Source organism: Morchella importuna (assembly GCF_003444635.1).
Source record: "Morchella importuna strain M04M26 chromosome Unknown Morimp01GS043, whole genome shotgun sequence".
Lineage (NCBI taxonomy): Eukaryota > Fungi > Ascomycota > Pezizomycetes > Pezizales > Morchellaceae > Morchella > Morchella importuna.
In genome coordinates, this window is record NW_025763440.1 from 154456 (window position 1) to 176747 (window position 22292).

Genomic DNA, 22292 nt, shown 5'->3' on the forward strand with positions numbered 1-22292 from the left:
GCGCTTTAATGTGCTCCAGGGAGCTCGGTGGTGTAGGTACAATGGCGAGCCCTGTAACAATCCAGGATTCGGAAATAAATCTCAATGGAAGAGTGAACAGAAATGATTTCTATGTGACGGATGAGATCGTATGATCGTGTATAATTTATCTAGTTATTCTAAGTTCGTCATTAACCCAGAAAATGCTGTGTGTGTCACGTGTGTGTGTCTTGTTCGCGTTGCGGCGCCACGGCCACCGCCACAGAATGATTTAACGCGGGGCTAGGGTTGACCTAGAACTTTATCTATGTCGCGTCTCCCGCCAACCGCACCGACCAACGTGTGTAACAAAAACTGTGAGGATCAAGTTACAACATTTGCAAGTTTCTTTCAGCAAACACATCGCGTAACAGCAGTTATGCCTCCTTCTGGGCCACCTCCGTATATATGGGGAGTCCATCCCAGGGACCAGCAATACCCAAGAAAGCGGAAGGTTTGTTCTCAAGCTTCCTTGTGGTGGTGTACAAGGTTAATCTAGGTGCTAATATCATACATGTACATAGGCCCCGCTTCTTGACGAAATGCTGGTCACATTCCCAGAGTAAATTCTCGCATTTCTCGAAGCTCCCACCCGCTGATTGAAGTCTCTGACATTCAAACAGTGCGAAACGGCTTACCCCATCCACTGGCAATAAGTACGAAGACATTGTTAAGTACATGAGGGAACGGCATAGGGAACAGAGGTCCGTTCCATCGTACGCATTCATATTAATGAATACCAACTAACTGTACGAAGACAGCGACTACTGAGCCGGCACGAGAGGGAATTCAAAGAATGGAAAGAAGAGACTGCTAAGTGTATTGACTTCGAAGCAACCTACAAATACAACTTCCCTATAGGTCGCCCAAATGCCATAATGCTCCCCGAGTCCATTGACCTCATATCCACCCCTGAAGCGAGAGCCTCTTTACAGCGACTACCGGAAACTCGTCGAAATGTCGTTGTTTCGGTCGAACAGCTTAAAGTACCAGAGGGGCTTTCAGAAATAGATGAGTACCGAACGAAGCAGTTTTCACATCCCGAATTTTCCGCCGAAATCGCAAGATATGGAGTTTCCATGAGAAAGCAGATGAGAAGAGAGGAGCAGGAATTGAGGATGTACCAGAATGAAGCAATATCTATATTCTTCCAGGCCCTCGAGAGGAATTACCCAGACAAGTATGGTAAGTACGGGAGCAACTCAAAGAAGGAAGTGCCAACTACTCATAAAGCGCCAACCTTTGGGCCTTACACTCCCCTCGCCGATAAAAAAGAGTTTGGGTCAGATATTCGGCGCCCCCCGCCTCCACCCCCACTTTCTATTCCCAAAGTCCCTAGCACAACCTCTGCTAGGGGCACTCCCCAGACAGGCCTTTTTACTTCCGCCGACGGAGATGTAATCATGCGGGATGCTCCACTACCTCCAAAGGCCGGTGCTGCTTCACCGGCATTGCCATCACCGGGCATTAGTCGGGATCCTCGCAAACCTCCGCCACAATTTGATCCATATAAGATGCGAGTTGATCAAATTTCACCCCCCAATCAGCCTCCAAGCTCTTACAGAGGCCGAGGGGAAAATCCGCCCCACTATAATCGTCGCGATGAATCCCGTTCGTCAAATTCCTACAGACGGCGCGACGATCCATACTCTCGGCGAGAAAGTATTGAGTCGCGGGGGGCTGTTGCTTATAGTAACAAGTTCAAGTCTCCAAGGTCACCATCCTTGCGTAGCCCTTTCAACGAACACGATAGGGGATACCAGGGGCCGAGGCAAGAAAGCGATCGAACAGGAGGACAGTCGCCAGCTGTCGGCAGAGATGGTGGCGGGAGGGGTGCAAGTCCAAGAAACAATAACGCAATGGATTCGGGGGAAACGTCGTATAATAGGCGTTCGAGTATGTCAAACATGAGGCGTTGAAAATCTGCCTCTAGGATGATGATGGTGATTCCCTTGTATACCCTCTTTGTTTTTAAAATAGGTGTTGGGCGTCTGGTTTTACAACATTCTTATGATACCTACAAATTAATGCGTTCTGTCTTACGTACATGTGGGAGTAGGCCTTTGCTCACCCCTGTATCAAGGTTTCCTCCAATCCTCTCCCAGCAAGCGTATCCACCAACCTTATAGTCATTAGTCTACATTCATACATGTAATGGTAACTACTTTGAAGGTAGAAACACATAACACATGTACTCTTTATCATTATGAAATATAAGATGTAATTTGTGTTAAATTCGTGATAATGAGGTTCAATTGAGATGCACAGGTCGAGATGCATCTTAAGCTGGGCACACGACAATTGCCAAACAGGTATTCCTTGAGAATACACCAATTAGAGTAGGCAAGGTCTGTGACTCGCAGAAACGATTTTAGTGGGCTTCCCGAGCAGGTGACGAATGAGCTGGTGGTCGGTTGCCTGGTGAGCCTCCGCAACTTCCTGCTCTCCTTCCCTTCTTCTTCCTTCTTTCCCCCCACCAACCCCCCATCTCCAGTTTCTCTCCACAATAACATATCTCCTAAGTCCAAGTAAGTAACCTCTCCCCTGCTCTAATCTGTTCTTTTCATCTCGCCTACTACACTTTCACTAAGCACCTCACCCCGCGTTTTACCACAATCAACCCCGCATTTTTCTTTCTTTTTCTTCTCTCCTTAACTCCTCCACCCCTTCCATTCGCTAATCTCTTGACTGCTGTGGAACGTAGAAACACCCAGCTAAATTGTTTTCTCGAAAACGAGAATTCTCAAGGAAATGACCACCAAAGTAACAGCCAACTCAGCCTCTAAGGCTTCTAAGCACAAGTCCAAGAAATCAGCTTCCAAGTCTATTGTTTCTGAGGGCTCCAATGATGTTGCGGCAGCACCTGCCCCAGAAGTCCCTGCAGAGAGTGCCAATGGCTCTCAGGGAGGAGAGAAGGCGGAGAAGGCGGAGAAAGAGTACATGAAGGAGGTCTCAAAGTAAGATTGATTCTTGATACGCTCTGGTTCTTTAGTAGCAATCTAGGATGAAAACACCTTGAGTTCATGAATGGAAGGCTAATTTTAATTATTTAAACTCATAGGCGACTTAGAAAACAGACCAAGAAGATGGTATATTCTTTTACTACTTTCACCTGGAATTTACTGCCTCTCCCATTGTGACAATACTCTCTCAATACTCACTACAAAACCCCAGCCCATTCCTTCACAGCTCTACTAACTTCATCTAAATAATAGGACAACATCAAAAAATCTGAGGACAAGATCAAGGATCTCACCGAAGAAGAGCAAGCTATTTCTAAACTCATCAATACTGATGAGCGTAGTAAAATTGCTGGCAAGCCCATTACCGCCGCTGTATTCAAGGAACTGAGCGAGATTCACGATACCTTGAAGAAGGTTGCCGAGGCCGAGGACAAGCGTGTTGAAGAGGAAAAGGCCGAGGCTGAAGCCAAGTTCACCAAAGCTGTCGCCGAAGCCAGGGAGCAGGGAAGACAGGAAGGTCTTGAAGAGGCTACCGCCAAGATCCTAACTGTGGTTAGGTTTTTGAGGTTGGCTGGGTACAGGAGGCAAGCTAAGAGTGGAAACGACCAAGAAGATGATGCTATCGAGAGGATCTTAGTCCTAGTTTATGGTGGTGATCAGAGCGCAGTCGACGTGTGCATGAAGCTTGCAAATGGATCTGATGAGAAAATCGATGATTTCGACGTCACTTGTACGGTTTTACGATTCCTTGACTTCATCCCACCCACTTCCTTTTTTCGCTTACCAAAGATTTTTTTGCTGACTATATTTCCTACAGATTCCCAAATCAAGGAAACCGCCGCCAATCTCAGAGTTATGGGAGAGGAGGAACCGACCGAGGAGCTTGAGCCTGAGCATGAAGATGTTAAGATCGAGTCGGAAGAGATAAATGCTGATACTCAGCTTCCTACTGAGGACTCTCATAACGAAGATCCGTCAGGCAACATTGCTCAGCCTGAAGTCGAGGAGGGTGTCCCTCCCCCACAAACATACACTAACGGCGAAGTTGAAGCGCCTACCTCAGTCCCAGCTGCGTCCATTACCGCAGACGATGCTGCCAACGAGGAGGCCAAGACGGTCGAAACTGTAGAGGCTACTCCCGAGGTCCCTGAAGCTGTTGTTCCGAACGAGACATCGGCTGAAACCACTGGCCCTGTCACCGCCGATCCCGTCGCCGCCGGGGATGTCCCCACTGCGGATACAAAATCCTGGGCCGATGAAGAAGTCAAGACCCCTGAAGCTACCACCGAAACATCACCAGAAAACAAAGAGTTCCAGAACGTTGAGCGTCGTGGAGGGCGTGGACGTGGAGGTCACCGCGGAGGCCCGAGAGGGGACTTTAGGGGAGGATACCGCGGCCGAGGCGGTCACCGCGGCGATAGAGGAGGTGAATATCGCGGCCGTGGTGGTGGAGAGTACCGTGGTAGAGGTGACGGGGAATTCCGCCCCAGAGGTGACGGTGAATTCCGCCCCAGAGGTGATGGTGAGTACCGCGGAAGAGGTGGGTACCGTGGTAACAGGGAGAGGGGTGATGGCGAGAACCGTGGAGGGTATCGTGGTAGGGGACGCGGCGATCACCAGAATCACCAGGGCGGCCAGCAGTACCAACAGCCACAACCAACAGCTGCAATCTCTACCTAGATACTAAAAGTTTAGTGCGAGTATTTTTAATTTCTTTACTGTACGATTTCAAGGTTTTTTCGTTTTGCCTGGTTTGATTTTCTTCTTTGCAGGGTTTGATGTCTACTATTTGTTTGATATCGATTTTGCGTGTCGAGAGCAAATCTATTGCAAATTCCCTATCCAAAAAAGTTGATTTAGGAACGGTCTTCTTAACCCGAAAAAAATTAAAAAGAGCTTGGAGTTGATTTCTGATTCTGCTTGTGTCTGGTCGAATTTCTTATGGTGTAGTTTGGGAAGGCGGAACGGTATGGGGTGTTATTGATTTGTTTCCTCTATATCTACCAAATCTGTCTGACTATGTGCATTTTGCCCTCTTCCTTCGCATTGAAGCGTCTTTGAACAGGGGCAAAGCAATCGTCTTTCTTTTCGTGTTTGAGTTTTTCTGAGAATATGGTCAAATGTGGCAGATTAATGAGTAAAAATAACGGTATGACTGATCATGATAGTGTTTATTTTACTTCATATTCAATTTACCTATTCCAGGCAAGCTTTCTGCGTTCTCTGTGCAGCCAAAGATATCTCATTGTTTGAGGGAAAGGTATGTATTTCTCATAGTGATTGTATGTAGCAGTATTAGCAAAATGTGTGTAATGAATAAACCTATTAAATGGGTGAATGGTCGTTTGTAGTGTATGTAAACTCCATCGATTCTGAGTGGAGAGGTTATAGAGGCAATAACAGGTCAGATATTATCCCATTTATGCTGGGGGATTAATCTCAAAAGAGAACAGGATCCTGCACACGTGCCTCCTGCCAGGTGGAACCTTACAACGACACGCCGTTGGCTTTCAACTGCATCAGCCAGATCTCGGATCTGAGATTCCTTCGATAAGCTCTCGCTAAGAGATTTTGCGGGAGATCTAATAACCAGGTACGCAGGCTGGGGGGTGCACTTTGGTTATCAATGGTTTCACAGCACGTACTCATGTAGATCGGAGATAAGTAGCTAGATTGGTTGATTAATTGATTGATTGATGGATGAATGACGCATATCTACTACATCCTAACCATCTTCTAGAAGGAAAGAAAAAATGGGATAAGGAGGAAATGCCTCAAGGAGGAGAAGTGCAAATTGCAGACAGATAACAGTCTACATGCTGCAGTCACACACCTTGCAAATCCTGACGGGTGTGGTTGTGACAGCCCTGGTTATTTATGTACTTAGATGTATTTATGTCTGGGTACATGTAGGTCTGGGTATGGGTATGGTCGATATGGTATGGTATGGTGCCTAGCAGCCAAGTGACGGCGGGCGGACGGACGGACAGGGACGGGAAGCAAACAAGCATTTCCCCCCCCCCCCCCCTTTTCCATTCCCCTTCCCCATCCCCTTCCCTTCCCTTCATCTCAGTCAGGAACAGGTTCAAACAGAAATCCCATCTGTGTGGTCGATGGTGGTGGTGGGGGGCAAGCCGATCCATGCGCAATTGTTGCGGGCATCCGGATTTGGATAGACGCTAGTAAACCCAGAAAATGTCCTTGGCAAAGGGTAGTTTTCCGGCTGGTAGAAAAGCAGAGAGGTGAGAGAGAGAAGGGCTGCAAGGATTACCCGCTTCTTCTTCTTCTTAAGCTGCACCTTCCGATTTCTCTGCTGATCCGTCGCAAAAAAGCAAGCAAGCAACGCAGCAGCACAGCGAACAAGAAGGTGAGCGTATGTGAGAGAGAGAGGGTTCTTTCAGTGAGGTTTGGGGAGACGTAAGAAAAAACAAAAACGGAAGAGGAGTTTCTAAGTTAAAGTAGGCCAATAGGAAAACAAGAAGCAAAAGAACAGGAGGAAGGGGGTGAAAGGAGTGAAAAAGGAATTCTCTCATCATTAATCGACAGCGACACTCCTGTCCTCCTGCCTGGGCTTGCTGTTTTCTTATCGATATTGTTCCCTCTCTGAGATCCTATTCCCATTCTCCTAACCACATCTACTACATTCGTTACACCTCTCTCTCTATTTTTACCTAGTAGTCATCTACGAGTCTACTCTAGAGTAGGTAACTCGTCTCTTTCACACAACTGACCTATTTTAACAGGCGAAAGAGGATAAAAGCTATTCCGCTATTTCTGTTTCCTCTCGTCTCCTCTCCCCCTCCCCTCAAATCCCAAGACCAAGTTCCAGGTCCAGGTCCACAACCCCCCTCCCCCCCCCCCCCCCCTTCGCGGTCGGTTCCTCATCCGTCGGTCGTTAACTCTTGCTCGGAAACTCTTTTTCTTGTGCAACTGCATCATTTTATTCCTGTCTTTCTTTCTTTCTGTATTTTTCACAACCAGCCGCCACCATACATACTTACTACTCCCCCATACTGTTGGTGCATACATCTTCATACATTCTGTTGCTGTAACCCCATCAACCACGTCTTCACCGCTACTGTCTGCTGCTTCTCTCTACCTCTCTCGCCCACCTAGCAGCATCTCTGGAACGACGCAACATATTTTACCTGTACCCATTCACATCCCCCACCACAACCACCACAACAATCCTCCCCCTCCTCGCTCCCCCCTCCAACCAATCCCCTTCCACGCGACTTTATCCATCAGTAATATTAAAAAAGAGGCGCTGTCATCCCGATGGCGTCTGCTACCCAGGCGATGGCAAGCGAGGGGCACAATTTCCAGGTGGTGATCGAGAAGCAGCCCGGTGATGACTATGAGGTCGCTCCAGAGGAAGCACAGGAGGCAGACGAGATCCAGCCGGACCATTATTACGAAGATGGCGGGATACCGGTGTTTAAACCGGTGAGTCTATTGCGCGATCCTTTTGTTGCATGGCTTTTAGCTTCCTTTTGGCTCTCGTCGCGGTGGGGCTCGGTGGTGCCTAAGGAGGTCAACATTGCGGGGTGTAGATGAAGCGACAATAGCTATACTATGTAGGTCTTTAATGCTGACGGGGAAGGTAGACAATGGATCAATTCAGTTCGTTCAAGGACTTTGTAGATAAGATCAACCATTACGGCATGAAGTCTGGAATCGTTAAGATTATTCCACCACAAGAATGGTAAACAATCACCTTGAACCTCCCACACAACCAAACTCTCCTCGTCACCTTTTTTTCCCCTCCTGGGTCCCGTCTCGATTTTATTTTCTTTGAGATAAAAATCGCGACACGCTTTGGCTTGCGCCTTTTGGGCGCGGTCCAAGTGCTCAATGATGCTAATTACTTGTGCAACAGGTACGATACTCTTGCTCCACTTGAGGAAAAAGTCAAAGACATTCGCATCAAAAACCCTATTGTACAACACATTGCCGGCATGCAAGGCGAATATCGCCAAGAGAACGTCGAGAAACAACGAACCTACAACTTGCCGCAATGGCGTCAGCTCTGTGAGGGTGCCGAACATCAGCCCCCAGCAAGGCGCGGTGAGAGAAGGAAAGGACAGGTCGCGAAAGAAGTTACTGTTGGGCGCAGAACCAGATCCTCAAGGAAATCTACCGTGGCTCCCGATCTCCCTGATAAAGAAAAGGACGAAGATGTCGACGATGAAGTTAGACCTACAAACGCGAGAAAGCGAAATCTTCCCACTCCGCCAGAAAAACTGAAAGAGGAAGAACCTGGAAGCCCAAAAGTACTTACGGATTCTCACGGACGTCAACCTAGAGTTAGCGCTATCAGTGGCGTTGATGTTGATGGAGGCGATGGAACACCAGAGCCCTTGACGGACAGCCATGGTCGTCAACCAAGGCAACGGAAGAAGTATGTCAGGAAGACCGCCAAGGCCAGGGAAGCTGAGCAAGCAATGCTTGACGACGAAGCTTTTGAGGGGTTCGATTACCGGATTACCAACGCGGACGAATATACGCCCGAACGTTGCGAAGAGCTTGAAAAGGCTTACTGGCGTACATTGACCTACAGCAACCCACTGTATGGTGCCGATATGCCTGGCAGCTTATTTGATGACAGGACCACATCTTGGAATGTGGCCCACCTTGAAAACTTGCTTGACTGTCTAGGAAAGAAGCTCCCCGGTGTCAACACAGCATATCTATACCTGGGGATGTGGAGAAGTACTTTCGCGTGGCATTTGGAGGATATGGATCTTTATAGTATCAATTATATCCACTTCGGCGCACCAAAGCAGTGGTACTCAATATCGAGGTCCGATAAGGCCAAGTTCGAAGAGGTTATGAAGAGTAAGCTTTCTCCCCATTGTAAGGAATCTCAACCCGCGCTAATACCCAGCAGGGACTTGGCCAAACGACTCGAAGAAGTGTACAGAATTTTTGAGGCACAAGAGTTATCTCGTCTCCCCATCACTCCTTGCCAATGCCGGTATCAAAGTCAACAAAGTCGTTCATCATCAGAGAGAGTTTATTATAACTTTCCCATACGGCTACCACTCCGGCTACAATATGGGCTATAACTGCGCTGAAAGTGTTAATTTCGCGACAGAATCTTGGCTGCAATATGGGCGCACCGCAAAGAAATGCGAGTGTATCAAGGATTCGGTATGGATCGATGTGGCCGAAATTGAGCGGAAATTGAGAGGGGAATCCACGGAGGACGAGTACGAAGAAGTTGAGTACTATGGAGGATATGATGACGAGGATGACGAGGATCAAGATGAGGCGATGGATCTTCCGACCCCCCTGAAAGTGTAGAAGGCAAGACGGCGAAACTGAAAAGTAAGCCTAGAAAACGAAAAGCGCCGGAAGATGGGTCGGAAGCGCCGATCAAGATCAAAAGGCTTAAACTTAAATTTTCGAAGGCTCCTCAAGAGCCTGAGCCGGTGGGTTTCCGACGATGTACCCATTTCGATGTTGTAATTTGGCGTTGACTTTTTTCCTCTTTTGTGTAGTGTATCCTTTGCCCGAATAATATTCCTAGCGAAGAATTGGTAGCAACAGATGATGGTCAAAACGCACACAGGTACGCTACTAACATATTTTGCCTGTTTTGGTTTTATTACTATTTATTTATCCTCTACATTGCACGGCTTGCAACTATTGTCGTGGTCGTCGCACTTGGCTTGCTTCGTAAGACGTGTGGCTGACAACCTTGCGTATTGCTTAGGCTGTGCGCTATCTACACACCCGAGACATTTTTCAGCTGGGACCCTTCCATTCAAAAGGAAGTTGTCGCGAATGTCAACGGAATCCCTAAGGCCCGCATCGATCTCAAGTGCGTCTTTTGCCGATCGAAAAAAGGCGCCTGCTTTCAGTGCTCGTCGAAAAAATGCACTCGGGCCTACCACGCGACGTGTGCGGCTGCTGCTGGTGTTCTTGTCAATATGGTTGATGTGCCTGTTTTCGGCGAGGACGGCCAGTATTATACCCGTACCGAAATCGACTTCCGATGCCGATTCCACAGACCTAAACGAGCCAAGGATATAGACATCGAACATCTAGAGAACGATCCGCTAATAAGGTCTTTTGGGAGCCATCTAATCAAGGGTGATGTCATTCAAATGCAGTTCCTCAAGGGTGAAATATTTGCCGGTGTTGTCATCGAGAACAGACGTAGTGAGGAAATGGTTCTCATCCAGGTCCTGCCAAAAGGGTTTGTTTTCCATTGAGCTATCAAAGTTACGATAAGGCTGACGAATTAAAATTTAGTGATATCTGCGAAATTGAGTGGAAATGGATACTTGCACAAGATCCTTCAACTATAAACATACCAGAACCGCTTACTGAGATGCCGTTGAATCCTACCCCCCAGCAAGCTGGAATCGCAACTCGGAGAGTTCCTAAGGAGATTCCTGACACTGATGATTGTTTCGGCGAACCCGCAAGTGGGTTAAAATGGGCTGAATTTGTCGTCGAGAGACCAGCATTCAATGAGGATCAAGCGCCTGTCGATTTCACAAAACCGTTCTGGCACTATCTCGGCGAGTTGTCAACTGAATACATTTCAAAATATTCAGAGGATCCGCGGAGGCGTGTTCCGAACGAGGCTGCTAATCTTATTCCCTCGAGGAAACCGAAGCCTAGAAGACAAACGCTACCCAAGGCAGCCGCATTTAACTCACACATGCAGAATGCCACTGCTAGTGGGTATATGGGCTATTCTCAGGGACTTTCGCCGCAGCAGCAGGCAGAGCAGCGTTACCAGCAACAGCTCCAAGCTCAACAGCGGAGGTTTATGTACAACCATCCGCCCAGCCAGGGTTACCATGGTGCGCCCGTTGCACCAATGGTAGGGCAGCTGCCGCAGCATCAACTGTGGCCTCCTGTCTATAGACCCGTAGATTTTCCTATGCAGCATGCGCATGATATGGGTACAAATATGCCCGCTACTGGGCAGTTTATGGCTCAGTCTGTTGATCAACGCAGGGCTGCACACATGGCTGCCGCCGCGCTATCGATGTCGCCACACGGAATATTCAGTAATGATATTCCTTCGCAGGTATCAGGCTTAGCCGAAATGGATACCTCAAATGCGCACGAAGATAATGCTTCAAGTATCGCCGCAATGGAGGATACTATTATTGTCACATCGCCTATCATTCAAAAGGCCGATGTTTCACCAAACCCTCAACTCGTAACTCCGCTGAAATTTGAACCACAGGACGATCAGTCATTATCCAACACGGCCAAAGTCACCACCGTCCCCATGCCGGCGCCTGTTACTCCCCCACAGTTAAATGGAAATAATCCGCTTTCTGCACCATCGTCCGGAGCTCCAAATCCTCCCCCCAACAAGGGTCTGAAGCTCCTCCCCAACCCAAACCCACCCCCACAAAGGTGGTGCCGTTAGCAGATATCCAGGCGGCGCTCGCGAGACTTGCCAAGGCCAAAGCTGATATGGAGGCAAAAAAGCGATCACAGGAACAAGCCCAGTCCTCACAGGCACAAAGTCAAGCTACACCACAGCAAGCGGCCTAATTACAGAAGCGATAAGGCAATCGCCTAGGTCTTGGCGCGAAATCACCGGGACTTGTTTTTTATATTCCAGTATATGGCCTGTACTCGATCATATTCTTTGTACAATGATGTTCGGTATTCTCTTCTTAATGATATATGCTTCGTGGCTGGCTTGACCTTTTCTTTTACCGATGCATATTTCCTACGATTTTTTTTTTCCGGGTTTGCTTTCTGTTGCTAATGTCTTTTTTCTTGTTTGGGTGCGCGGGATTTGTTATTTATGTTTTTCATTCACCTCCTTCTCTTTCTCTATCTCCCTACATTATCCTTTCTTATTCCTTTGTCTCTGCTTTCTCCTACTCGCATTTGAGTGTTAGGGATTTTCCTTTTTTTTTCTTTTTCTTCCTCGGGACTAGTAGGAGGACATCACGTTTTGTTGGTCTTCATTTTCGATTTATTTCAATTGTCTCATTAGGTTGTTTTGTCTCTCATGGTCACTCAACCTCTATATTTCACCGCTGTACACATTATAGTACAAGCATCTCGTCCGCTATCCTTTTACTCTCCTTGGTATACAATTTAATATGGAGAGGGTGACTTGGATATGGGTCTGATGCTGTTGGTGATGACAGACCTCAGGTATACAAAGGAGATGTAGATACTAGATGTTATAGGCAGTCTATTATAAACCTGATGTCATTTGGATAAAGCACTTGATTTGTACCTGCGGTCACTCTTCAAAATTACTAGTGATAATATATGAGTGACATAAAATGCCACCCTCCCTCAATAGACACGATTACCAGTGGTACGAAATCACCAGGAAATACCTTTGAGTAGAAACCAGTTATTCTCCATAACAAAAGACTTAGGTGCCCTCCGATACAGGCTTAGCAACTTGGCGCGAATTAATGACACCCAACATACAATCCTTCTAAGCACTTTTTAACCCAACCACATGTGCATTTAACTACATGTGGATGCTATCATCAATACATGTAGCCTAGTCCATTCATTAGTTTAACGGTAAAAGATATGTCACTACGATGCCACGGATTTCTTTTTGTGTATATGTATCTAGGGTGCGACGCCTAAATGAATGCCACAGCAAGCAGAGCCTAAAGGTTCACGATCGTGGCGTCGTAATCTTTTACCGTCAATTTAAAGCCTCGTGAATGTATCAAAATCCGACTGACTTAGCTAGATAATGTCAACACCAAGATAAACGCGATTGACTAAGTAATATCAAATATAACAAACACTTTTACAAAGTACCAGCTTCTATATATGATTTACACCTATGGCTTCGCTAAACACAATATATTCTATCAAGCATCCTTGGTAAAAAAAAAAAAAACTTAAGCTCTGCTTGGGGTTCTTTGCGTCATGTGTCATCACTCGATCTGATATTCCCCTTTGTATCCCTTTTTTTTTTTTTTTTTTTTTTTGTTTAATTCATTAATTGCCCTTTGTATCCCTTCGTCTGTTTTCGGTATCCGTAGCTTTGTGTGACAGAATGACTATTGGAGAAGTAATCTGCGTATATGTAGCCTTAATCTCGCGAGAGCTGGTAGGGCGCTGCCCGGTAGGACCTGGAAGACTATTGTCGGTGACAAAAGTTCTCATTACTTTCGCATAGCAACCAGCAGAAATTGCCAACAACACTAAATCATAAAGTCGGTAATCGGGATTCATACCCAAAAGGCCTGTTTAATAAAATATTCAGTTCTCTAATCACACACCTATCTCTTTTATTCCTTTGTGGTCGTGGTGTTATAGTTGTCTTCGTGCAAGATCACGAGAATTTTTTGTCACCCAACAATACATGTACCCACACGGAGGAATGACCACTAAACTTTGGGCCTGACAGCATCTATATATTCCGTGTATGTGTTCTGGGCCACTGGCGGATACCTCGAATTCGTGAATGGACTGCTTTCTCCGTACACCCGGGACCGGACTGGTCCGTTGGCGAATGGACTGGGCAAAAGGTAGTGAAATTGACTCTTGGAACCAACACCCGAATTGCCTGGGCTCTATCAGAGGCCATATGGCTTTACTAGAGGTCATAGGGCCCAAATAAGAGCTTGCAAAGGTGCCTGAGGCTGATAGAGGCCACAGGATGTCACTGAAGCTCGCTAAAGATCTTGAAGGTGCTAATTATTATTCCAGACTCGATATTTAGGGTCGCTAGTCTTTTTTAGAGGTCTCTGGTGATTGTAGTAGTCGTCGGGGTTAATATAAATCATTATTTAGGGTCGCTAGTCTTTTTTAGAGGTCTCTGGTGATTGTAGTAGTCGTCGGGGTTAATATAAATCATTATTAGTTATCAGGTGTTGATATTAAAACAACAGTTTCCCCAGGCTGTTCGTGAATAGACTGGTCCTGTCACAGATGTATGAGCCTAGGAGTTCATTCACGAATACCTCAAGTCCGTTCGCGAATTTGTCAAGTTCATTCACGAATCTGTCATATCCGCGAATGGCCCGGAACATATGCTTACATGATTGCTAGGGATAAAATAGGGGACGCCCCGCCCTGGGGGTTTATATGAGTAGAGTAGCACTTTCATAACTCATTATTCGTTAAGGTTTATATGTAAATATTCGTTCAGGCCTTTTAGTACAGTCTTTTCGTTAAATTACAGGTTGAAAGCAACAGGCTACTCCACAACATTTCCATACCATTGAAACCGGCGTGGACCCGCAAAAACTTTATGACATAACCAGTTCTCCCGCCCTTGGCCTCAATCTTTATGCTCCGTAGTATTAAACTCTTTAAAAGCTTTCGTTCGTTTCATTAGCACTCTTTGATTCAATTCCATCGTTTTTCCTTGTAGCATGAACATCCTTTGGTTCAATTCCACGGCTTTCGCTCCACTTCGGTAAGCTCACCACCAGAACATAAGACCTGGAGATGGAGGAAATGCTGTACTGATTATCCCCGGTTTTCTCCAAGTATTCAGCCTTGTTGTTGATGTGTTCGATTGGCTTCAGCCATCCGAATTTCGCTCCTGCATGAACCTGGGTGCCTTTAGATAGTTTGACATCTATCCCATCGATGGCCGCACGGAGAGAATCGAGACCATTCATGTTTTTCCAAACTGGGCCGTCGAGGTCGAGAGGAAAGGGAGAGATGTTGCTGGAGAGTATAACAACTTTAGGATGGTTCCGAATTCTGTAAACAATTTTGAACTCCGGCTTGAGTCCGCAGGAGTCGATAAAGTTGTAGAGTATTTTGTCAATTGGCTTGAGAAAGTTTCGCAATCCGCCGAGCCCAAGGGAGGTCATTTCGCCGTCGATCTGAGCAAAAGTGTACTTGTAGTCGAGGCCGAATGCTAGAGTACCTCCGCCTTGAAGGAACTTTTTCTCTTTGAGGAGGCGCTTGAACTCCTTCTTAAACTCGTCGCTGTTCGTTTCAAGGTCTTTGCAGAGATTGGAAAGAATAAGAAAACCCTCATCAGTTATGAGCTTGTTGAGGGTAGGAGTACATTTTTTAGACTGGTTTGGTTTGGACATTTTGAACAAGTTATTATATTATTGGAATTGTAGTGAATGTAGGATTTTGTGGTGACCGAGTGCAGGGGGTGTAGAGGGTGGGCTCACGGGCCATCAATGAACTGGTGGCTGCTGTGCTGAAGACCGCTGAAGATAGAATGCAACCAAAACACCAGATCTTGCAATTACACCTACTAGCCACATGTACTAAAAACTTTACACAAAATTTGATTCACTATTTAAAACTTTAGTCTCTACGCCGAGGCAGTGATGAATCGCTTTAAATAATTGATTGCTACCCTGGATGAAATGTCGAAACTTGAAAGTTAGGGCGAGATGCGTTTCATTTCCACAACAAAATACATAGATTCATGGTTTATACTGGTAAGCGAGCCCCTTCAAGATAGAACTCTTTCGTTAAAGGGTATCTAGTTGAAATTTTCACTCAAGCTTGGCCACAGAAAAAACCCATCATGGAATATCACTCGGCTGATGACTAATTCCAATGGTCAATCCTGTCCAAGGGAACACAGGTCTACCAAACGAAAGATCCAATATGGAGGAAACGATGCACAAGCTAAATTGTTTGGTTAATCTATGAGAACATTCCACATCACTACAACATGTTCGAGGTTAAGGTACCACAAATAATCATGGCCATCCAATATGATCTGAACTTCCAATGCATGAACAGTAGTAACTCGATCTACTACATGTATTTGTATTACGCACTGTATAAAAGGGAATCTGCTTCTCATTACTGATAATGCAAGGAGGAAACTAGAGCTATCTCGGCGTAAACGTTCTTGATCAAGCTTCATGCTAATGACGCCAAGCCAGTAATGGATAGAGAAGGTCTACCTAATGCACGAAATGGAACCTAACAAAAATTCTGAAAGACCAAGATTATCTTAGCGGTCGTTTTGGAGTAGAGTAGAAATAATCGGAGAATAAATCACGTAACACAACCTTCACCGAGTGATTTGTTGCGAGAGAAAACCGGGTCCCCTATCTTATCTGATGAAAACAAGGCTAATCTGGGACTAGCGCCGCCCAACAACATTTTTCGAGCAGGAAACCACAGCCCGTCCCCGAATCCGCGCTGCGACAATCTCCTCCTCTTTCACCCTTCACCTCAACTCACCTCATCCGTTGTTGAGTTCCTTTCATCCCATTCTCCCAATATACCCCCAATCCCCTAATACTATACATCATGTTGGCACGATCAGTTAAGGCGGCCCGTTTGGCCACTCCTCTGCGGGCTTGCTACGCCCCAGCAAACTCGTTTTCATTGAGAAGAAATGTCACCACTGATGCCGCCTCTTCTCATGCGGATAAGGATGCTGTTCCAGCTGTGAGGATTTTACTTCTTTTCAATGCGATTCTTAATGCCTTTTTAATTCATTGGCTAATTGTTGGCGGTTTTGGATAATAGGAAGATGACAAGAAATTCACCGTCAACCTCTCCCCAGAGAGCTTCGAGAGCTACAAGATTGAGGGACCTAGTACTGAGGTGGAAGTGTCAAAGAACGACCTGAAGAAGATGTACTTGGACATGGTCACTATTCGGTACGTACAATTGTTTTCATCTGAAAATGAAGTGGTGGGCGGGGTACCTAGTAGTGAGGAGTTTTTGTTATCTGGGGTCCCGTTGTCGCAGCTAGTGGATGACTTGTACGCTTGGAATTCACGGAGAAATGATACTACTCATCCACCTACTCGATGGTGGATAGTTTATAAGCTCTGTATACTTCGATTCTGGCATCACCAGTATCGTAAATTTCCGTTGGGGGTTTATCTTTTGTTACGAGGGGCATGTGCTGGGATGCCCGGGTCCAACATTGAAGGCAACGCTGCAATACCAAGAAGGCTTACTAACAACATGGTTTTATAGACGAATGGAGATGGCTGCCGACAAGCTCTACAAGGAGAAGAAGATCCGTGGATTCTGTCATTTGTCCACTGGTCAAGAAGCTGTCGCCGCCGGTATGGAGCATGCCCTTACCCCTGAGGACCATGTTATCACTGCCTACCGATGCCACGGTTTTGCCCTGATGCGTGGTGCGACTGTTAAGAGCATTATCGGAGAGCTTCTTGGGCGACGAGAGGGGATTGCCTACGGAAAGGGCGGCTCTATGCATATGTTCTGCAAGGGTTTCTACGGTGGTAACGGAATTGTCGGTGCTCAGGTTCCTGTAGGCGCTGGTATCGGATTTGCCATGAAGTACTTGAACAAAAAGAACACCACCTTTGCCCTCTATGGTGACGGTGCATCCAACCAGGGTCAAGTTTTCGAGGCTTACAACATGGCCAAGCTTTGGGATATTCCAGTTGTTTTCGCTTGCGAGAGTTCGTCCTCTACTACTATCATTGTTTCTTAAACCTAGTCTCTGACATTAAATCGCAGACAACAAGTACGGAATGGGAACTGCGGCAAACAGGAGTTCTGCTTTGACCCAGTACTACCAGCGTGGACAGTACATCCCTGGTCTGAAGGTTAACGGAATGGACGTTCTTGCCGTTAAGCAGGCGAGTGCCTGGGCTAGGGAGTACACCACCAGCGGTAACGGGCCACTGGTTATGGAATTCGTCACATACCGTTACGGTGGACACTCCATGTCTGACCCCGGTACCACCTACCGTGTATGTTCCCCTTGTGTGTCTTGAATTGTTGGAATAGCCTAGCTTACAAAATATGTAGACCCGTGAGGAGGTTCAGCGCATGCGTTCAACTCAGGACCCCATCCAGGGTCTTAAGCAGAAGATCCTTGAGTGGGGCATTGTTTCTGAGGAGGACCTTAAGTCCCTTGACAAGCAGGCCAAGCAGTTGGTTGACAAGGAGGTTAAGGAGGCCGAGGAGGCACCCTTCCCAGAAAACACACCCAAGATTTTGTTTGAGGATATCTACGTCCGTGGTTCAGAGCCAGATTTCATGAAGGGCAGGACACTTGAGGAGACGTATGCAGCCCCCTTCCCCTTATTATATCTGAATATCTAGCTTACTGACTCGAAAACAGACACTACTACAGGGAGTAAAGCGGTAGATTTTTGGGTGACAATTAAAGTTGAGAGAGGGTCGTTGGCTTTATATTTGGGGTTCGGCTTAGCATTGTAATTTACTAGAATCAATGCCCTTTGAAGTGCTGTTTTTAGATTTTTTTTTTTTAAGTATTTGTTCAAAATAGGCAAGTTATTGGGATTCTGTTGCGGAACTTGCCGGTAGCTGCTTTGGCGTTGTCAAGAGTGGTTTTCCTAGGGTTAAGCACACAGTAATTGCTTGGTCGTCATCCTACTACTCATGGAATACATTAATCGACTTTATCCCTCTCCAAGGATACTCGTAAAGTTATTGATATATGTAGAGTGATGATAATATCACAACTCTAGTTTGTAATTCTTGTCGGCTTAGAGTTTCTTTTAAAGGCCAATTGGGTTGACTTCGAGCGTTTAAGCAAAATAAATACTACCTCACCTTAACATTCAGAATTGTGTTAAGCACAGGACAACTCTAGTAATGCCATTAGTATTTGTGTACTCAATGGTATTTCTTCTATACGAGATGATTTTTCGAGGTCGTTGATAAACAAATTACACTCTTGTTTATCGTCAAACTCAATCATACATACACCCTTGTATCACCGACTGTCGTCTCGTTGAATTAATACCGAGCAACGACCCTCACCTGGACTGACCCGAGGTAGCGAATGCACCTCACTAGAACCCCGCTATGTTGTTTATTAGTACCCGGATCGGCAATTAATTACTACTACAACTACCGCAATTCTTACCAAGTCAACAAATAAAATGTCCTCAAAGTCCGTTAAAGCTTCTGTCCTACACGGAGTGAAAGATCTTCGTATCGACTCTGTATCTCTCCCACCTCCCGGTCCTTTAGACCTTCAAATCGATGTTCGTTCAACGACGCTCTGCGGATCTGACCTTCACTACTATCACCATTATCGCTTAGGCGATATTCTAGTGAACTCGCCGATGGCTCCAGGACATGAGGCCTCTGGTATCGTGACTTCTGTGGGAGATTCCCTCACTTCTGACTGGAGTGTTGGCGACCGTGTCGCTCTCGAAGTTGGACTGCCATGTGAGAACTGTGATACCTGTAAGGGTGGGCAATATAATCTATGCGCTGGGATGAGATTTAGGAGCAGTGCAAAGTCGACACCCCATTTTTGGGGAACCTTGCAGGAGACTATTAATCATCCCGCCAAATGGTGCCATAAGTGAGTCCTGACATCTTGGGGACCAGTAATTTTGGGGACTGAAAGAAGCTTCTTCCTCGCCCACCTCACGTCTTGATCAGTGTCACTCATTGCATAAGTGTAGACTACCACCACATGTCTCGTATGCTACGGCATCTTTGCTCGAGCCTCTTTCCGTTGCTATCCATTCGACTCGACGTACACTTCGCAATGGTAGTCTTGCACCAGGGTCTACAGTCCTTATCATCGGTGCTGGAGCTGTTGGCCTGCTTGTCGGTGCTATGGCTAAGCTCTCTGGAGCTTCACGCATCATTATCACAGATATCAATGAAGGCCGGACTGACTTTGCTGTCAAGGAAGGCTTTGCCACTCAAGGGTTTGCACCAAGATAATTTAGCCTAATTGTTGGAGCTTCCAACTGAGATTCCTCAATCAAAACTAGAATCGTGGTACCTCCACCAGCAAAACGTCCAGAAACGATTGAAGAGAAGCTTGCTATTGCAAAAGAGAATGCTGCAACCCTCACCAAAGCCGTCGGCAGAGAGGGAAGTGGTGCAGATGCTACTTTCGAATGCACTGGCATGGAGACCTGCGTCCAGACTGGAATCTACGTAATATCCCAGTAAATCTTCCTCGTCCTGCTATGACTGACTCTTCCAGGCCACTCGCCCAGGAGGAACTCTTGTCCTGGTAGGGATGGGAGTCCCCATTCAGACGCTTCCGATATCTGCTGCTGCGCTCCGTGAAGTAGATATTGTTGGTAGTTTTAGATATGCGAACACGTATCCTGCCGGCATTGAGATCGTATCGAAGGGGTTGATCCCAAATCTCGAGAAGATCATTACACATACTTACCACGGGCTAAGCCAAGTTGGGGATGCATTTAGTATGGCTAGTAGACAGAGGGATGATGAAGGAAACTTGGTCATCAAGGTCGAGTGTTCTATGCCAGAGAAATGATATATAGATTAGCCGCTTTTATTGATAGTTATGTGGATGGTTTCTTCGCCTGAGTAGCCTTGGAAATTGGTTTATTAGACACATATTCGCTTATCTCTGGTTCTTGCCTCGTGAGGTTCGCGATGGTCTGGCCGGTTGCCCCTTGATTCTAATCGATGACCGTGGCTGGACCTCGACACAGGGGACGACTCCGTGACGTCAATCCTCCCTACTCAACCATAATTATGGTCAAGCTACTAGTGAAAATCATTATTCCTCCCACTTCTAGAATTCACAAGTAAACAACTAAATGTCTACTAGTCATGGCCACAAATCCACTGCCGAAGAAGTCGCAAACCAAAGACGCCAACTCATCCTCGTTGTCTCGGGCGAATCCAGCCCCCAGGTAGCAGATCGTCTCTCAGCAGAGATAGGTGTAAACTATATTGGTGGCACTAGCATCCTCAGGGAATGCAACGAGAACAGCGATCAAGCAAAAGTATGGTCCTCCATCCTCTTGGAGTGTAAGTGGGCCCTGAGCAGACGTTGATCGTATTTCTGTATAGGAGCTCGCAGAGGTATGTCAGAAGATCTCGGAGCACACGGGGATTGCAATCCTTACACTGCCCGAATACACATTCCCGCTGAAGCAGCTCAGACAGGCGGTGCCGAAGGATGTGGACGTTAGATTTATCATCTGCGATAATGATGATGGTGCCGGTGCATTGGAGGAGAGTGGGGTGAGTGGATGTCGGTTTTTGAGGGTGGTAGTGGATGAAGATCATGGGGGCGTCGAGGACGTTGTCAGAAAGATTGAAGCAGAGCTTTGGGGAGCTGGGTCCTAAGAGAGAAGGGACCTGTAATACTTGGATAGGAAGAGGCGTTCAATTATTAACATTAATTATTATAGTGCAAGAGATCAATTTCTAAAGACTGCTTCACAGAATATCATTCGGGGTTGGCATAATATGTGTGCGTCTAAGGTGTCTTTCGAAACCGTCTCGCGCCCATTCACACCCACAATAGTAAGGGCTTGGACCGAGCCACCACCGAAAAAGCAGGCTCCAGCACCCCCCTTCCCGCCGAGCTCGAAGCAACAAACACCCGTAGCCCCGACCAAACCCACTACAGATCTACGTTACCCGGTGCCGCAGCTACTAACTTACGATTCTTCCATCGTTACTTCGACCGAACTAGTAGCATCTCCCACCAAGGAGCTTCGATAGATGGGTAGCCTGAAGAACTGGTCATACGGGATGAACCTGACTCATATGCCTATACGTTTGCAAAGTTTGATCCTAGTCAGATAACGCTTGAAGGCCCACCAATAAAGAACTGAGAAGGGCAAGATTCCCTCCGGATCATCTGAGGAGATCATTATTTATCTTTATTCACTTGGTTGGTAGTCTGTACCCTTTGGTTAGAATTCTAAAGACGCGATTCTACTGTCTCGATCAAGTTGATGAGATAGCTCTCTATATGGTGCCTAAAAACTACCACATCGCTTGTTCGCTCTCTAATACCACAGAAGAAGCGAGAGTCCTCTCTATTCTTAGGTTCTATTCTAACTTAGATCTTCATCCGAAAAGGACATCTATGTTGTGTCTTCCCAGAGCTCTCAGGTGGACTGGAGGATATAACTATCACAACTGGAGCAAATCCTTACTGACAGCCTACTCCGCGAGGAGAAAAGTGATATCCGCTGGGATGAACCTCCTTAGAAAGAGGATTGCACCTTTTTTCCTGCTCCAAACCATGGTCGGCGAAACCCTGATCTACGCTCTCATAACACCAACTATTCCTCGCCTGATCCTCACCATTGAAGGTCGGCCACATGGTAGAAATGGGATCAGTGGATGCGTTGAGCTTATTTAGCTTTACAAGAAGGCCTTTACGTCCTGTTTAAACGGAAATTCCGGACAGGAACAACCGAGTGATAGTCTGTGACCAACACGAACCTCCTGAAGACAAATCCACCTGATATCGAGTGTGTGAGCTTTGCCTCAAATTAAAAAACAAAACATTCAGACTGTCACCGTCGCACCACTTTTGAGACCCTAAACGACAGCTGTGCAGATGTAACGACGGGCTACACAGCCCCGTACGGCTCTCTTTCGGCGCGAACCGTGAATACTAACCCCTACTGTAGCACT

At 46.5% G+C, this 22292-nt stretch overlaps 7 protein-coding genes across 7 annotated transcripts; 6 read left to right on the top strand and 1 right to left on the bottom strand.

The window, feature by feature from the left end:
- Positions 1-397: 397 nt before the first annotated feature.
- On the top strand, positions 398-1937 carry LAJ45_10200 (uncharacterized protein; the record flags this gene model as incomplete). The annotated part of the gene is made up of 5 exons (XM_046119728.1): positions 398-472; positions 543-580; positions 642-722; positions 776-1203; positions 1252-1937. 5 exons carry the CDS (start codon positions 398-400, stop codon positions 1935-1937), a joined length of 1308 nt encoding a protein of 435 aa, XP_045967027.1.
- Positions 1938-2172: 235 nt separating this feature from the next.
- On the top strand, positions 2173-4661 carry LAJ45_10201 (uncharacterized protein; the record flags this gene model as incomplete). The annotated part of the gene is made up of 8 exons (XM_046119729.1): positions 2173-2190; positions 2287-2330; positions 2394-2546; positions 2723-2781; positions 2834-2975; positions 3080-3107; positions 3234-3711; positions 3799-4661. 8 exons carry the CDS (start codon positions 2173-2175, stop codon positions 4659-4661), a joined length of 1785 nt encoding a protein of 594 aa, XP_045967028.1.
- A 2598-nt stretch (positions 4662-7259) lies between these two features.
- Positions 7260-11510, top strand: LAJ45_10202 (uncharacterized protein; the record flags this gene model as incomplete). Its single annotated transcript, XM_046119730.1, has 9 exons — positions 7260-7427; positions 7589-7686; positions 7861-8819; positions 8872-9281; positions 9395-9415; positions 9485-9555; positions 9700-10185; positions 10242-11329; positions 11383-11510. 9 exons carry the CDS (start codon positions 7260-7262, stop codon positions 11508-11510), a joined length of 3429 nt encoding a protein of 1142 aa, XP_045967029.1.
- Positions 11511-14266: 2756 nt separating this feature from the next.
- On the bottom strand, positions 14267-15007 carry LAJ45_10203 (uncharacterized protein; the record flags this gene model as incomplete). Its single annotated transcript, XM_046119731.1, has 1 exon — positions 14267-15007. One exon carries the CDS (start codon positions 15005-15007, stop codon positions 14267-14269), a length of 741 nt encoding a protein of 246 aa, XP_045967030.1.
- A 1192-nt stretch (positions 15008-16199) lies between these two features.
- Positions 16200-18022, top strand: LAJ45_10204 (uncharacterized protein; the record flags this gene model as incomplete). The annotated part of the gene is made up of 6 exons (XM_046119732.1): positions 16200-16340; positions 16422-16555; positions 16881-17335; positions 17394-17629; positions 17688-17944; positions 18004-18022. 6 exons carry the CDS (start codon positions 16200-16202, stop codon positions 18020-18022), a joined length of 1242 nt encoding a protein of 413 aa, XP_045967031.1.
- A 768-nt stretch (positions 18023-18790) lies between these two features.
- LAJ45_10205 (uncharacterized protein) lies at positions 18791-20238 on the top strand (the record flags this gene model as incomplete). Its single annotated transcript, XM_046119733.1, has 5 exons — positions 18791-19221; positions 19325-19576; positions 19643-19811; positions 19861-20133; positions 20218-20238. The coding sequence occupies 5 exons, from the start codon at positions 18791-18793 to the stop codon at positions 20236-20238; spliced, it is 1146 nt and encodes a 381-aa protein (XP_045967032.1).
- A 211-nt stretch (positions 20239-20449) lies between these two features.
- Positions 20450-21365, top strand: LAJ45_10206 (uncharacterized protein; the record flags this gene model as incomplete). Its single annotated transcript, XM_046119734.1, has 3 exons — positions 20450-20638; positions 20706-20977; positions 21050-21365. The coding sequence occupies 3 exons, from the start codon at positions 20450-20452 to the stop codon at positions 21363-21365; spliced, it is 777 nt and encodes a 258-aa protein (XP_045967033.1).
- Positions 21366-22292: the final 927 nt, after the last annotated feature.